This window comes from Pimephales promelas, chromosome 12, assembly GCF_988280905.1.
Source record: "Pimephales promelas chromosome 12, fPimPro1.hap1.1, whole genome shotgun sequence".
NCBI lineage: Eukaryota > Metazoa > Chordata > Actinopteri > Cypriniformes > Leuciscidae > Pimephales > Pimephales promelas.
The window spans coordinates 13,126,791-13,143,838 of record NC_142780.1 but is presented as its reverse complement, the minus strand read 5'-3'; the positions used below and the strand labels follow the sequence as shown (position 1 = coordinate 13,143,838).

General features: G+C 37.3%; 1 protein-coding gene across 1 annotated transcript; it reads left to right on the top strand.

Annotated features, from left to right (window-relative positions):
• Nucleotides 1–14,405: 14,405 nt before the first annotated feature.
• LOC120494972 (zymogen granule membrane protein 16) lies at nt 14,406–15,886 on the top strand. Its single transcript, XM_039694319.2, has 4 exons — nt 14,406–14,496; nt 14,719–14,809; nt 14,989–15,133; nt 15,373–15,886. Exons 2-4 carry the CDS (start codon nt 14,755–14,757, stop codon nt 15,683–15,685), a joined length of 513 nt encoding a protein of 170 aa, XP_039550253.2. The 5' UTR covers nt 14,406–14,496; nt 14,719–14,754; the 3' UTR covers nt 15,686–15,886.
• Nucleotides 15,887–17,048: the final 1,162 nt, after the last annotated feature.

Below are 17,048 nucleotides of genomic sequence, written 5' to 3'. Positions count from 1 at the left end.
TTTGATAATGTTTTTTATTCAACATGTTGTATTTTGTGGGAATTGTATTGTACTAAATTATAACATCTTCCACACCATTACACCACCACCAGCAGCCTGCACAGTGGTAACAAGGCATGATGGATCCTTGTTTTCATTCTGTTTACGCCAAATTCTGACTCTACCATCTGAATGTCTCAACAGAAATCGAGACTCATCAGACCAGGAAACATTTTTCTTCAACTGTCCAATTTTGGTGAGCTCTTGCAAATTGTAGCCTCTTTTTCCTATTTGTAGTGGAGATGAGTGGTACCCTGTGGGGTCTTCTACTGTTGTAGCCCATCCGCCTCAAAGTTGTGTGTGTTGCGGCTTCACAAATGCTGCATACCTCGGTTGTAACGAGTGGTTATTTCAGTCAAAGTTGCTCTTCCATCAGCTTGAATCAGTCGGCCCATTCTCCTCTGACCTCTAGCATCAACAAGGCATTTTCGCCCACAGGACTGCCGCATACTGGATGTTTTTCCCTTTTCACACCATTCTTTGTAAACCCTAGAAATGGTTGTGCATAAAAATCCCAGTAACTGAGCAGATTGTTAAATACTCAGATCGATTCTGGTACTCCAATGGACATGACAGTTCTTGACAATTCTTGGTTTATGGTTCAGGTCTCTGTATCAGCACTAATCATGCTCTTTTGAACATTAGTGGTCGACAGAATGGGGCATGATGTTCATTGCGTCACAGTGTCTGGTTTATGTTTCCCCGGGTATCCACTAGAGGTCCTCTTCCCAACGGTGTCATCCTTTCATGAACTGTTCCTTGTTAGTTCTTTGTTAGATCTGTGTGTATATATTCCCTGTCTGTGTCAGTATGTGTTATGGAGTCATTGTTATATGTCACCACCTTTGAGGTCTGTTTTCGAGCTTGTTCGTGTTTAGTTTTTCATGTTTGGCTTGATTATTTGGATTTTGCCCCCTGCTTGGAAGACCACGTCACACTGCCCCAGGGCATCAGTTGAGGTCACTGTTGTTGCAACTTGAAGTTAATCAATTTGTCTCTCTGCTCTATATGTCAACAATTCAGAAATTAGACAGAAATGTAGCCTGTTGTCTATTTTTTTTGTATAAGAAAGAATGTTAGTATTATTCATATGAATGTAATAAATTATATATTATTATTAATAATACAAATTATTATTGTTACTATTTTTGTTTATATCAATATAAAGTATTACTAATTTCTCAATTATATAGTGAGCTTTCATGACAGCATGTTTCATACTTGGCCAAAATCTATATTGTATTTGTTTTACCACATAGGATTCTAAATAGGTCTTCTTAATGTTTATAATATATTTTTCTCATATTCAGCCCAAATAAATATGTATACATTTTATTTGTCTTGATAACTATTATAAATTAAGACAGTTAGTCAAATGTTGATACCTGCAGCTGGTGGAGCATTGCAATGCCAAGGTCATAGGTTAAATTTTTAGAGAACACATAAAACAAAAAAGTATTCATTTATTTATTTTAACAAAAGTCCAATTCTTTAGACAGTGTTTCAATCTACATCAACAGCAATCATATTTATCTCATGTTAATTTAAGTTTGCAGTCTAAATTGAATGTGCTATAAGTGTAGTCTCATTCACAAGCAATTTATTTGATCCAGTTATTTTAAAGACTATAAAAAAAAAGAATATTGGAGTTAACAACTCAACCGTTCTGATGAATAATTCACTTACTGAATCCGGTTTTCGACCAGAGCATTTACTGAATCAGATATACAATTACTTGAGTGACTTAAGTCTATTTAAATAAAGCAAGTTTTGTGTATTATGATTGACTGGGTGATTAATGATTGATGGTTTAGTCCTGTTATTGTAGGACAATAATCCACCCAGCCTCATATTTCAAGATACATTTCGAGTAAGGAATGACAAATTCCTCCGATATGAGGAAATCTTTTAACTTTCACTTTACCACAGTTCTTGACTACTATTTCTAGACTTTCGAGTGCCTATAGCATTGTTGGTTGACATTTTTTAAAAAGAACATATTTGTATGCATATGCTTGGTCTCATGAAGAAAGACATTTATATATTTGTTTTTCTTCATGCTTAACTGGTTGATTTGACTATTTGACAAGATTTCAAACTTCTCGAAAATTTCAAGATGCAGTTAAAATGTCCGGGATTAGGCTTTTGCTTTCCGTCTTCACTATTCATTATGTTTACATGCACAAGGTGTTGACTGAATTCATTCATTTAAATCGGTAAATCTGAATGTATTGTTGATCTAATATTCCCGTGTTTTCGTCTCAGTCGGGATCCGTTTGTCAAATAATGTACACATAACGGCGACTGTAGAAAGCAAAAGCTGAATCCCGGACATTTTGGGTGATCTTGAAATGTGGGACTGATTGTGCAAATCAGCAATGTAACGTTAGCATAGCCTAGCATAGCAAAGTAGCGATTTTTAAAAACTTTAAAAACGTTTCAATAAACAACATAGTTGCAAATATATATGTACATAATTGTGTAGAGTGCAAAACAAGATGGTCATATTTTTTTGTCAATCATTTAAGCGAAAAAACTTGTGCATTTCTTACCCCTTGGATTCAAGTAAGCTCGCGAAAATTCCTTACCCCTACCCCTAGATCAAAATGAGAATTGGGATAGCCCTTCCTTTCACATGAACGCACAAAACTAAGGGGAAGGGGTAAGGGTGTAAGGAAGGATTTTCCTAAGACTGAATTTAGGAATTCGAACCTGCAGTAAAACAATAAAAACTCACTAATCTGTAAAAGAGATCAAAGGGACAGAGGGCACCACACAACTGGCCCAACCTGATATCTTTCCACCCATGTTGTGGTTCTTGACTCTGCACACTTGACTCTGCACACATCTTATCTCCTCCAGGGCTCATTCAGGCATGCAAATCTCACAAACCTCCTGCCTCCAGCTGTGGGAGTGGTAGAACAGGCAGAACAAGAAAACAATACCTGTTCTTCTGTTGTGGGAGATTCCCCAATAAAGATTGTTGATAACCATTGGCTTAATCCCCCAAGCTCAGGCACAACCACTTGGGTCACAGGAAAGGGTACAACAAAGGCTGAATAAAGATTTGGGTGATAGGTGTTTATTGTTGTTTTGCTTGTGAATCTAAGGTTTTCCCTTTTCATGTTTGGTATCATTTTAAGTATCATTTTAACCTTTTCATGTTTGGTATCATTTAAGCCGACGTGATCTCTGTGCGGCATCGGGTCCATAATGAATTAATAACTGAAAGTGTAAGAAACTCTGAATAATCAAAGATCTAAATTGAATCATAATCAATAGTTATGGTTATTCTCTAATAAGAAACACAATCTAAACTTGATCATCAGTAAAAATTGGAGTCAGATTAAGCGTAGAGCTAAAGTAATATTAAACGTAAGTCTAATAAATTAAGTGAACTTCGCTGGAGCGCTGAAAAGACATACACGCATTGTCCCTTCGCCCAGCCGTTGGATTCCGTCCTTGGGCCAATGGGTGGACCTTACAAGGGGAAGGGGTAAGACAGAGAATTGGGATTCAGCCTTAGTCTTGCCTTGTTCTTGTTATGATTCTTGCCTGTTTCCTGGATTAATTTATAGCCCTTTGGACTCTGTTTGTACCGAATCTGGATTATTGCTGTTTCCCTGGATTCTCTCTCTTTGTTTTGCCCCTGTTGGATATTGTTCACCGATCGTCTACCCACGCTTGCCCTAAGGATTACTCTGTGCCATGCCTCTGCCACACCTGTTTGCTTCTCATTGACCTTGCCTGTCTTGGAATAAAGCTTTGCATATGGATCCGCACGTCTCACGTCTTGTTCGCCCCGTTACAGCAACAGGTCTTCTAAGAATGTATACCTGCGGAGAGGCACGTGACCTGTGAGCACGATGGCAGCGTAGTGTTCTGTCTCCGCAAACCCTACTCATTTTCATTAATATATTCTCGTTTTTCGCTAATTTTTCGACTTTTTGTTTCATGTTTTGACTTTGGGCATCGACACTATGTCTTCTCGTCAAGGAAAATCGGCCAGCAAGCAAGCGCAGCGTGATCAAGCGCATGAGGTAGAAAAGATGGAGGATTCGCTTTCTACCATGATTGCGTCTGCTATGGAGAAACAGCAACAGTTTATTGAAGCGCAGTTTAAAACGTTGCAAGATAGGCTCGATAATATTCAGTCGGAGCTTTCCACTTGCTCTAATGGAGTTAGAGAACTGCGTGATCGATATTCCAGTCTGAACAGCCGGGTCGGCAAAATGGAGAAAAATCATGACAAATCGGCCGCCAGATTGACGACCCTGGAAGAAAAGTTGGCTGATTTGGAGGACCGGAGTCGCAGGGACAATGTTCGTATTTTGAATCTTCCGGAGGGCGTGGAAACCATGAATCTCATGACATACATCTCGGGTTCTCTACCGGTATGGTTCCCTTCGTTGAGCGATGCTAAACCGGAGATTATGAGAGTTCATCGCATCGGCCCACCCAACAGCTCTGGCAGACCTCGCACGGTAATAATGAAGATGCTACGTTATACCGATCGTGATTCAATTCTCCGAGCATCTAGGAAGTCTCCAATAAAGGTGGATGGGAAAGACGTCAGATTTGCCGCAGATTACAGTGCTTTCACTATGACCCGACGCCGTTCCTTCATTGAGGTAACTAATAAGTCGCAGAAAATGGGCTTTCAGACGTTTTTGATGTACCCCGCACAGCTGAAGTTAACGCGAGGTTCTACTCAGCACATTTTCAAGTCCCCTCTGGAGGTTGAGGACTTTCTGAATGGTTTGGCCACACAGGAGATTGAAGACTGTGTAAAGTGATAATACCTCGAGGTATTTTTTTTTTTTTTTTTTTTTGTTGTTTTGTTTTTGTTTTTTTGTTTGTTCTTTCAGATGGATTGTCCAGCGTAAACTGGATGTCACAATCTGTCATTTAGGAGAATCTTGTAAATTTTGTTCTAATACCTAATAATGAGTGGGAAGCGAGAGCATTGTGTCTGCCGCCTTTCTCGGGGTCACGTTGTTCAGAAGGTGGTTTAGTTTCACTTGGTTTCATTTTATTTCATTTGTTATGTTTGGGGAAAATGGGTGTTCTTGTGGGTTGTGGCGACCGGGGGTGGGGGGTGGGAGGGTGGGGGGATTTCTCCCTTTAAACAATGTATATGGCTGTTACGCATTCTTTTTATTGTCCTATTCCCGGTTATTTGTTTTCTTGGATTCTTGTTATTTTATAGCTAATTAATAGTTTTAGAAGTGCTTCACATAGTCACCTGGAACGTAAATGGGCTGAATGGCCCCATTAAACGTACTGCATGCCTGGATTATTTGCATAGGCAGCAGGTGGATTTGGCATTTATTCAAGAATCACATTTAAGAAAGTCAGATGTTCAGAAGTTTTCTAACAAATTTTATTTTGTAGCTGCTTCGTCTTCATTGGATAGTAAATCGAGGGGTACTCTGGTCGTGCTAAAACGCAAACTTTCATTAAATATTCTAGAAAGATATAGCTGTGAAGAAGGCAGAGTATCATACATTAAAACAGCTATTGCGGGTAGGAACTTTGCTTTTATTTCAATTTATGCTCCTTCTCATTTTGACCCCCAATTTTTTTCTGCTGTCACTAAAACATTACTAAGTATTCAAGATTGTTTTCTTATCATCGGCGCAGATATGAACGCAGTAGTTGATGTCTCTCTGGATCGTTCTTGTGTGCAGATTTATTCAGGGTCATCTTTATCATCTATTGAATTATGTAAATTTATGTCTGACCTTAGTCTAATTGATATATACCGTATTTTTTATCCTACAAAGAGACAGTATACCTTTTACTCGGCCAGACATAAAAGTTATTCCAGATTGGATTATATTCTTATATCTCAGGCTGCTCACTCAATAGTACACAATGTTGATATAAAGTCATGCCCTTTATCTGATCATAATATTGTCTCAGCTAAAATTTCTCTTGTGTCTGCACCTACTAAAGCACCTCGTTGGCGCTTTAATACCACACTGCTACAAAATAAAGATTTCTGTGCAATGCTCAAAAAGGAGTTGAGATGGTTTATAGATATAAACACTGGTTCGGTGGATGATCCCCGCTTTCTCTGGGACGCTATTAAAGGTTGCATACGGTCGTTTTCTATTTCTTTCGCTTCACAATTAAATAAATCTAGATTGAAGGAAATAGGTACTCTCGAGGCAAAAATAAATAGGCTGGAGAACCGTCAGCAAATTTGTCATTCTGATGATGTGCAGAAAGAAATAAAGATGATGCGTTCAGAACTTACATCACGGTTACGGCATAGAGCCGAGTTCATAATGCACAAAGTTAGAAGAACTTATTATTTCAATGGCGCTAAGCCAAGTCACCTTTTAGCTCTTAGACTAAAGAATGGTGAAAAATATTCAAATATTATGGCTATTCAATCTTCGTGTGGTTTGATAAGTGAACCCAAAGGTATTAATCAAGAGTTTAAAGATTTCTATCAGAACTTATATAGGCCGGATTTAGTTTTCAGTGAGACTTTGTGTGATAACTTTTTTTCAAGATTTGACTCTTACGTGTCTCTCTGAAGCAGAGGCTGCATCTTTGGATACGCTTATTTCATTAAACGAATTAAAAGATGCTCTTGTACATATGAAGAGGGGTAAGTCTCCAGGATAGGATGGAATCCCACCGGAACTATATCTTTCTTTCTGGGACGAGCTGGGACAACCTTTGTTGAATATGATTCTTTATTCTATTCAGATGGGCACATTTAATGATAGTGCAAATATGGCCATTATTACTCTGTTACCAAAGCCTAATAAAGATTTGACTCAGTGCGGAAATTATAGACCATTGTCTTTGTTAAACTGTGATGTGAAACTATATGCCAAAGTTTTGGCCTCTCGTTTAGATTCATTCATGACTAAATTGGTGCATAATGACCAGACTGGTTTCATTAAATCTCGTCTTGCGGCCGATAATGTTCGCCGGTTATTGCATATTATCCACTTGACCAGTGGTATGGACATACCGTGCGCAACATTGTCTTTGGATGCTGAGAAGGCCTTTGACCGGCTCGAATGGCATTACCTTTGGTCAGTTTTGGAACGTCTTGGTTTAGGCAGATATTATATTGATATGATTAAAGTATTATATGCCAATCCTTCCGCTGTGGTTATGACAGGGGGCATCACCTCTCCTAAGTTTTCTATATTACGTGGAACTCGTCAGGGATGCCCTCTCTCTCCACTTTTGTTTGCACTCTCTCTTGAACCTCTTGCACAGAAAATCCGTCAGCATTCCCTGATTAGCCCTATAATGTTTAGTAACACTTCTCATAGAATTTCGTTATATGCAGATGACATTCTTTTATATTTTAGTGATACAGCTGAATCTATTTATCATATTTTGACAGTATTTAACAATTTTAGCCAATTTTCTGGGTATAAGATTAATTGGAGCAAATCTTCATTGATGCATTTAAATAGTTCATCCTCTAATTCTGTTTTACCTTCTTCTATACCGATAGTAACCAATTTTAGATATTTGGGTGTGGACATATTCCCATCTCTACACACAACAGCTCTGAAAAATTTCCAAGGTATATACAGTCGTGTAGAGATGGACCTGACTCGTTGGTCATCACTTCCGCTATCTTTACAAGCTCGAATTTCCGTCATTAAAATGGATGTTTTGCCTCGCATAAATTTTTTTTCTGCTATGATACCTCTGCCACCACCTTTAGATTATTGTTCTAAATTGCAAAAATTGGTCTCCAAATTCATATGGAACGGCAAGTCCCCCCGTATAAAGTATTTGACGCTGCAGCGTTGCAAGGAGGCCGGTGGACTTGCATTACCGGACTTTAGGCTTTATCATTGGGCTTTTACATTGCGTCCTCTTAAAGTTTGGTTGAATCCTGGCTCTGTTGTGTCTTGGCAACCAATTGAACTTAATCTAGCTCTACCTTATAGACTACAGGATTTGATTTATAGCAACATTCCGTTAAAGAGTGCAAAGCAGAATTTTGGTCCAATAATAGCTTATCTTCTTTCTACCTGGCGGGTGGCCTCAAAGCTTTTCAGTGATAACCATAAATGGCATTCTCATTCGCCATTATTTTGTAATCACAGTCTTTTATCAGACAATAAGCCTTTTGTTTTCCCAGACTGGAGTGATAGAGGGATTCATGTTCTGGCTGATGTTTGGGGGGACAACGGTTTACGCATGTTTAATGACCTACGTGCGGAATATAATTTACCCGGCACTTCATTTTTTTTTTATCTGCGTCTGAGATCTGCCATGCGCGCATATGGGGTTCCTTGGGGTTGTAGTATGCCCAGTCTTACTCTTCATAAGTCGCTTACTTCATCTGAGAACACAAGGGGGGTGGTTTCGTCATTGTATCTTTTGTTGTTGGAAGCTTCTTATAAAAGATTACCGGTGGTGGACATTTGGCACAGAGATATCGATGGGACTGATTCAGAGAACAATATTGAAATATGTTGGGACTCAATATGGGCTAACCTCAAACATGTTTCTAAAAACCCTAATCATCAATTGATTCATTTCAAGATGATCCACAGGTTGTATCTCACTCCCAGGAAGCGTCATTTAATGAAGCTTTCCACCTCACCTAAATGTGATCTGTGCTCTAGTGGATGTACTGGGACTTATATGCACATGTTTTGGGAATGCCCGGAAGTCAGTGAGTTTTGGAGACAGGTTTCCAGTACGTTGAAAGACATTTTGGAGTTGGAGTTATCATGCTGTCCGAGACTCTTGCTTTTAAATGATGACTCCTCTTATACTCTCTCTTTAACTCAGAAAAAGTCACTTTTTTGTGGACTTACTGCTGCTAAGAAAATGCTTGCCTTACGCTGGAAACCCCCACATTCTCTAGCGTGGACTCACTGGATGCATTCTTTCTTGGACATTGCGAACATGGAGCTGTCAGTGGCAAGATTACATGGAGCTTCTCATAAGACTATTTTGTCATGGTCAAGTGTCATTTCAAAAATTAAGGAACGTCTTTAAGATTTATATCTCATATTTTTATTTTTGATCTATTATATCTGAAATGTGATCTGTGCTGCTCTTAAAGTGTAATTGCTCTGAATGCATTATAAGGAGATGGGGGGAGGGGGGACTTGGTCGCCTTGGGAGTATGGGGGGAGGGGGGGGGGTGAAAAGAGAGAATGTGTTCAAAATGTTGTTTATGTCTACCTTTGTTTCTGTACCAAATATTCTCTGATTCAATAAAAAATTGATCACAAAAAAAAAGAATGTATACCTGCATAGGTATGTGAGATGATCTCATGGAGAGGAAGGGTGAAAAGGTCATCTGGGGGACAGATGCTCACATGGTGGTTGAAGATTGACTGAAAATCTCACCCGAGAAAGTATTGAACTAAATAATGTAAACAGAGGTTGTGTAGCCTATGCACAGATTCTGCTTATAACACTAAGTGATTACAGATAAAGAAAGAGTTAAATTCAGATTATTTTCGTAATAAGTATACTTTTTAAAAGTATGCTAAAGTGTAGTTTTTCACAAGATGAAACCTAACTGAATTAAGTAACTAATAATGAATTAGCAATTTAATCTCTTTCAGTTAAATGACGTAAACGACAAGTTGACTAACTACAGTAGCGCATGCAGTAGGCCTATTAACATACTGAATATAACTTTGTTTTTTTACTAAAAGAATAAACAAGTAAGAGGTGATAGAAAGTCCCAATAGAGTGCCGAAGTTACGACGTCACTCTGTAGGCCGAAACGCGGAAGTGAGTTAGCATTTTAGCACTACGGTTCCCTCGCTCTAAAGCCTATGGGATTTTTGAATGGGTTTTTGCTAAATCGCCTGAAATAAGGTCTGTGGTGAACAATGCCTCTAAATATTTTCACGTTTTGATCTATGACATAGAACACACTGTTATAACCTCCTTGTGTTTTTTTTTAATTTTATTGCGTCTGATTGTGTTTTTTAAAATCTTTATATAGGCTTCAAAATGTATACATTTTGGATTATCTTGTAAAGATTATCTTGATGGACAAAACAACTCAAAACAACTCTAAGGGTCACAACTCTTTGTTAAACACAGATCTTATTTTTTACGATTTTCCAAAAGTTTATGGGGAAAATGCATTGCTTTTCGACCGAGGGAACCCATGCGACGCTAGCTTCCGAGTTGTCCTACATAGTGACGTCATCACTTCGGCACTCTATTAGGGCAAGTTAGTTCACTCGGTGGCCATCTTGGGAAAATAATTCAAACAGATATTTTCTATAATGCTTCATCTAATCTAACTGACTGAGGAAACACCAAAATTTTTAATTGTTGTTATTATTATTTTTATATTAATTTAATGTATTACTAATTTCTCAATTATAGTGAGCTTTTATGACAGCGTGTTTCATGCTTGGCCAAAATCTATATTGTATTATTTGTTTTACCACATAGCATTCTAAATAGGTCTTCTTAAAGAGCCCCTATCATGGATTTTTGAAAATGACTGTTCATATGGTGTGGACTATAGCTCTAAGGGAATGAAAACATCCTGCAAAGATTTATACCTGAAAGTGCACCATATATAAAGTTATTGTCTTTCAAAAGTGAGAGTCGACTCTGAGTCTATGAAATGAATCGTTTTTGAAAGGAGTCATTAGCTGTTACATTGTGACGTAGAGAGGTCATTGGCCGTGCCCAGTTACTGCGGAAGTGTAAACTTGCGTCTACACATTCAAATACTTCATCATGTCGAGAAGATGCTGTGTTCTACAATGCAAAGATAGTTCAGCCACTTTGTTTTCATTTACCAGGGACGAGCATGTGAAGAATCGGTGGTTAGAGTTCATATTTGCAACAATACCACAACAGAATAGCCCGATTGTGTTCTCATTTTAATGACGAATCGTTCAAAAACATAAATGAATTCAAATGTGGATTCGCAAACGGTTGTTCCTGAAGGAGGGCTCAGTAACTTACTGTACTTACCCAGTGTATATGGATCAGCTTCCTCCTATGAATCACAACCTGCGAATCACAAACTCAAAACCTTTATGGGTTTTGAACGGCGTCGGGCGCGAGGAGGGAAGGCACAATAAGTATGTGTGCGTGTAAATTACGCTCAGCGCAGCTTCTAGGTCTCCAATGTCAATTTTTTTTAAATATGTGAAATGTTTGTCGCTGTTATTGGAGTTGTCATAAAGAAAAGAGCGTCTTGTAGTACTGCAGTGCTTTATCAATATGAAGAGCTCTTTTCCAAAACGCGTTAAACGACATTTTTAAAAAAAATGAGTTTGTCGTGTCATTCTGCTGCGGACAGAACCCTTTCACTGCTCCATCAACGTTTCATGCCGAATCGCTATATTTCCTTGTTTAAAATGTACTGCAAGATACAGTTTCTTCCCAAGCCGCGATAAGCACCAGCCCTGTTTTTAGCCTAAACAAGATAAATCCTCAAATTCAATGAGCGCTCTACACAATCCAGCACGGCGGCACTCTGAACAGAGGTTTATTATGTTCATTCATTCCTCAAAATGAGTCCTAGTTTTCTAGTCGACTAGTAGTAGATCATTTAAGCCATTTGTATTATCAGTAATCACATATATTGATTTAATTAAATGGGAGAGAAACCATATGAGCGTTTTTAATTGCATATTCCGCATCTCAACGTATGCATAAAGCTTGCCACAAAGAACCGGCAAAAGTAATGATTATGCATGAAACATTTGAATTGTTTATTAATAAACTAGTGTTTTCTGTCAGTGTCAGCAACAAAGATAAAGTTGATGATGCTTACTCGCCATCTTCGCAGTGAACGCGCATAGGCCTAGAGAAACGCATACTTCGAATTAGCCTACATACGCAGAGAGTTGCCAATTTATTTTAGTTTTTAATTGTTTTGTTTAAAAGTAGATATTTAAAGCTTTCTGTAGCTTAGTTCTCAGGCCTGTGTGAGGCAAGCATCGCGGTGTTTCGGTTCATATTATGAGACGCACTCCGGTTCACCTGCGCGCCTCTGTGTCCTGATTATATTGTCTGATATTTACTTCTAATGTATTAATCCAGTCAATTTGTCGATGAAACATTTATTAAAATGAAGATACAATTTATATGAAACGAAATTTACAAGCTTTCTACAAAACAAAACTTAATAAGTGGTCAAAATCATGTCTGACGCACTCCAAATATTTTTCGATATTGGGCAGCTTTTGAATTTTGATCCTATCTTACTCATCTCATGCGGTTCCCTTTTCATAGCCTACTCAACATAGATGAAATAATAAAAATAAGTAATGTAATATTATTAAAAACAAATGTGAAATGTTTATTTTATTTATTTTTATTTTTTTAACTTATATTTAAGCGTCATGCTGCTCCGCTTTGCTCACATGTTATGTAGCCTGTGTGTGTGTGCATGTGCTGGAGGGGTGCCCATCCCTTTTTTTGAATATCGTTATCATATATTGATCATTTTTAATAATTCGTTTTTTCATGCATATGTTGAAATTGGTATTAATAATTTGTTTTTTTTCATGCATATGTTGAAATTGGTACTATTTGTTTGAGGTTTATTTCGATTTATAGCGTTTTGGAAAAAAATAAAATTAACTTTTAAATTATCATTAACAATATTGTTGTTTGATTTAATAATTATTGTTCAAAATGTTCAGACTGAACCAATAAAACATTTAAACAGGATAATTTGAATATTCACAAAATGTGTGGGTCTAGGTAAAAAATGTAGTTTTCCTGAAAACTATTGAAATGGATTTATAGCGTTTTGGAAAAGAGCTCTTCATATGTTTATGCGTTATGCTAACAAACCATAACTGACTGGGTCTGTCATCTGACCAATCACCGCGTCACGCAAAGGAGTGGTTTGGAAAAATGAGTCGTTGTACGAATCATTTGGGAGTTGGTGAGCAAATCAGTTAAAAATAAATGCATATTATAAGACAAATAAAGTGTTTTTTTATCCTTGCATACATGTTAAACTTATTATATATATATATATATATATATATATATATATATATATATATATATATATATATACATATATATATATATATATATATGTGTGTGTGTGTGTGTGTGTGTGTTTTTGGGAACTCCTAAAACAAAAATAGGAACATTTAAAATGCTATGATGGGGCCTCTTTAATGTTTATAATATATTTTTCTCACATTCAGCCCAAATAAACATGTATACATATTTTATATTATATTTTATATTATATACATATTTTGATAACTATTATAAATTAAGACAGTTTCAACAGTCAAATGTTGATACCTGCAGCTGGTGGAGCATTGCACTGCCAAGGTCATAGGTTCCATTTTTAGAGAACACATAAAACTAAAAAAGTATTTAAGTGTTTATTTATTTTAACAAAAGTCCAATTCTTTAGACAGTGTTTTGACAGAAATCATATTTCAGGAAACACCAATATTTCAAACGTCTTACCAAACACATATTTCAATATCATATTTAAAAGTAATACATTTTTAAATAGTATCACAATGCTAAATATTTCAGTTTGGTCTTGTTCATGCGCATGTGTCATGCGTGACAACGTTTCCAGAAGGAAATTAATGCATGTGACATGACAGAGCATCATCTGATTATGTTCTTTGTTACATATTAAAAGTATGGGGGGTTAAAAAGGTTTGTAGAAAAATTACAGTATGAGTCTTAATATGCACATTTTAAACTGATGTGCATGTTTTCTAATAGAGTTCAATCCATTCCACCCACTGCAAGTTTTCTTGGTTTTTACAAAAGATTCTTTGTACTGTAACAATTTACACAGATTAAACGAATTATCCCCTAATAAGATGATATTTGAAGCAATACATTAACTGCAGGGATATTTCTTTTAGTTGTTTTACTAAAGGTCCCATGGGTGATAAGGTCTTTCAGTGACTTTCCTGTTCAAAGGTTACCCATATATATATATATATATATATATATATATATATATATAATGGTATAATGGTTCACACCAGATGTCCTGTTTTATTTTATTATATTTATATTATTTTATCATGCTGACTGTGTTTAACATCCTGCACCTATACAGTATAGAATATATAATATATAGTTTCCAATGGCCTACGTGCTGCAAAGGTTTGTAATTATCAGAAGTGCAAACTTTTTTTTAGAAAACAAGAAATATTTTTACTGGAAAAGGTTTACTGCTACATACGTTACATTGCTTAAAACTTGTTCTGGTAATTATCTGACAACATACATTCATTTAAAATAGGAAATATGTGTTCCAGAAAAGAATCAGGTGATGCATTTCAACAGGTGATCAACAACAATGCAATTCTGTTTTAAAATATTTTCTTTTCGGAAACAACTATGAAGTGTGAAAGAATCTAAAAATAAAAAAAGCAGAGGCTGGGCCAGCAAGAGAGTATAAATGATGGTTTGGTTTGCTGTCTTCTTCAACGAACATCTACTCAGGCTTGACTACAGGTAATGACATCAATTAACAATATTGTACATCATGAATGAATGCTCTTAAGTTTTTCATCAATCTATTTGTCAATTCTTTTTTTGTGGATACGATAAAAATTTTGTTGCTTGTTTTTAAATCATAATTTATTATGTCTTAAACAGTGTCATCTGCATATTGCTAAAACATTCTTAAAGAATTCACAGTTTAATAACGCAGCACTTGTGTTTGGTTTGCTCTAGATTCTCAGAGAGCAGTGAACAACTAAGCATTCCAAAATGCTCCCTTATTTTGTGGTACTCTCTTGCCTTTATGCCATGAGCATGACCATGCGTGAGTATCACTAACTCAACTCAAGTCAGAATTTCTAAATCATTGTTGACTAATTGAATATGCATCAATTGTTAGGCATTAAGACATTTTAAAAGCAGAAAAGCAATACATTGCCAGGTCACAATTGAAGAAAAAAACATTTTTTTTTAAAGACTGATAGCTGTTAATTACCTTTCCAGCTATACCTGATAATTACTCGTACTCCCCTGCTGTCGGGGACGGCAGTGGAACTGAATTTACCACTTCACAAGAGGGTCGCATCACTGGAATCAGACTTTATGAATATCCCTACTACGGATACTACTACTACAACTACATCAATGGGTAAGTTTCCCCAAGTACTGCTTTACACATTTAGGCAATTCCAAAAGAACCTGACCTGTCATCATTTTTGGACCGGTTGCCTGCACACACAGTAAATCCAGTTTGCAACAGATAAAAGACTTCATGGCAATTTCAACATTCTGTTATTTACCACCAGTAATTATTCTGTATTGTTTTCATGATATGGTATTTTGCTGTGAGTTATTTTAACATGCAGGGCACATTCCCTATCTGTTTAGGCTCCAGTTGCAATATGATGGTAACTGGACGGAACTGGTTGGCACGAACGGTTATGGCAATGAAAGGACGATGACACTCTTCGACCACGAATATATCGTTCAGGTGTCTGGAAAGTATTACGGTGGTTACATCACTGAGCTGATGTTTGTCACTAATGAGGGCCGCTCTTTCAAAGTGGGACAGTCTGCTGGATTGTCATTTAACCTCTACCCGACCCATGATGGAAGTGCACTACGCTTCCTCAGCGGTCGACAGGATGGGTTTGCCCTTACCTCCATTGGGGCTCACTGGGCTGTGTTGAATACATCATAAAGAAGTGTTTATGTGAGGAAAATGCAAGTTATTTTGCTAAAGATTTTGCTCTTAAAAATTATGTTAATCATCTTCTTATCATCATTATTTGAATGATTTCTGATTATGCTTGATTTTACCATTGAAGTTGATTTTTATTGTATCTTATTAAATCAATACTTTTTTTCATTGATGATCACAATAAAACTGACTTTAAAACAATTACCATGCCTTCATTTATTTTTGTGCTAAATGCCTTTAAAGTATAGTTCCCTTTCAAGGGAACTTCGAGCTGCGTTGTCAAACGCGATGGGAACGCTCTGCGTTATTGCGTCGTGAAGCGTCTGTACAATCAGTCCAAAGAGAGAGTAGGACGTCAGGTGACGTCATCGACCAGGAAACTATAAAGCACCCTTGAGATCAGACCGCGACAGCTTCTGTAGCCTTCAGCAAGCGATCTGTACTTGTCTATTTATTGTTGTTTGTCAAAGCCAAGAAAATAAATATATATCACTATCTATATTTATGGCAAGCAAGATTATAGACGCTGTGTGGTTCCCTGCCCTCGTTACATCACGGGTGGGGACACACATCAGCTATTTGTTTGGGAGTGGAGCATGCCAGCAGTCAGTTCTCGAGGGAGCTGATTGTTGGCATTGCGAAAAGCTGTCCGCGAGGACGCTCCGCTCCCGCCGGGCGTTCTCCGAGGAGGACGGTTCGGTTCGCGGTCCCCGCGCGGGTCTCTCTGTTGCCGAGGCACGGAGACTACTCGCATTTCGGGGTTCGCAAACGGATCTGACAGCGGGGGTTGGGACGAGCTCAGCTCTATCTCAGCTTTCACATGCCAGATCTGGACTGCGATTTCCAGTTCCGAGGAATTGGTATCGTTAGTGTTTTGTTTTAAAAAGAAACAGTACAAACAAATAAAAATGTTAAGAGAAAGGCAGATGTTTGACTTTTAAATGAATGAATAAATAAGTCAGCTCATATTTGCTGAATAAAGAGGAGCTTTTAAAAGGAGATTTTATTTATGCTTTGCCAGTTAAAATTTTACTGGCTAGCTGAACATTATGAGATTGAAAAATAAATAAGAGTTTTTAGATTAAATTTATCTTAAAAACTAGAAAACTCTGTTTCTCAGCCTCCTCGTCTGGGTTTATATTTTATGTGTTTAATCCCCATATTATAGCAACATTTGGGTATTTCAGTGCCTCGGGTTAAGAGACGCTGGCAAGCTTTCTCTCTCCCGAGTCGGTGTCATCGTTTTTAACCCCGATGTTACCCACCAGCCATCATAAATAATGAATACATTTTTATTAGGCAGCCCTGGTGGGTATGGAATGTGTGTGAGGAGCGACTCTCTGAGGAGGGTCGCAGCGCTGCC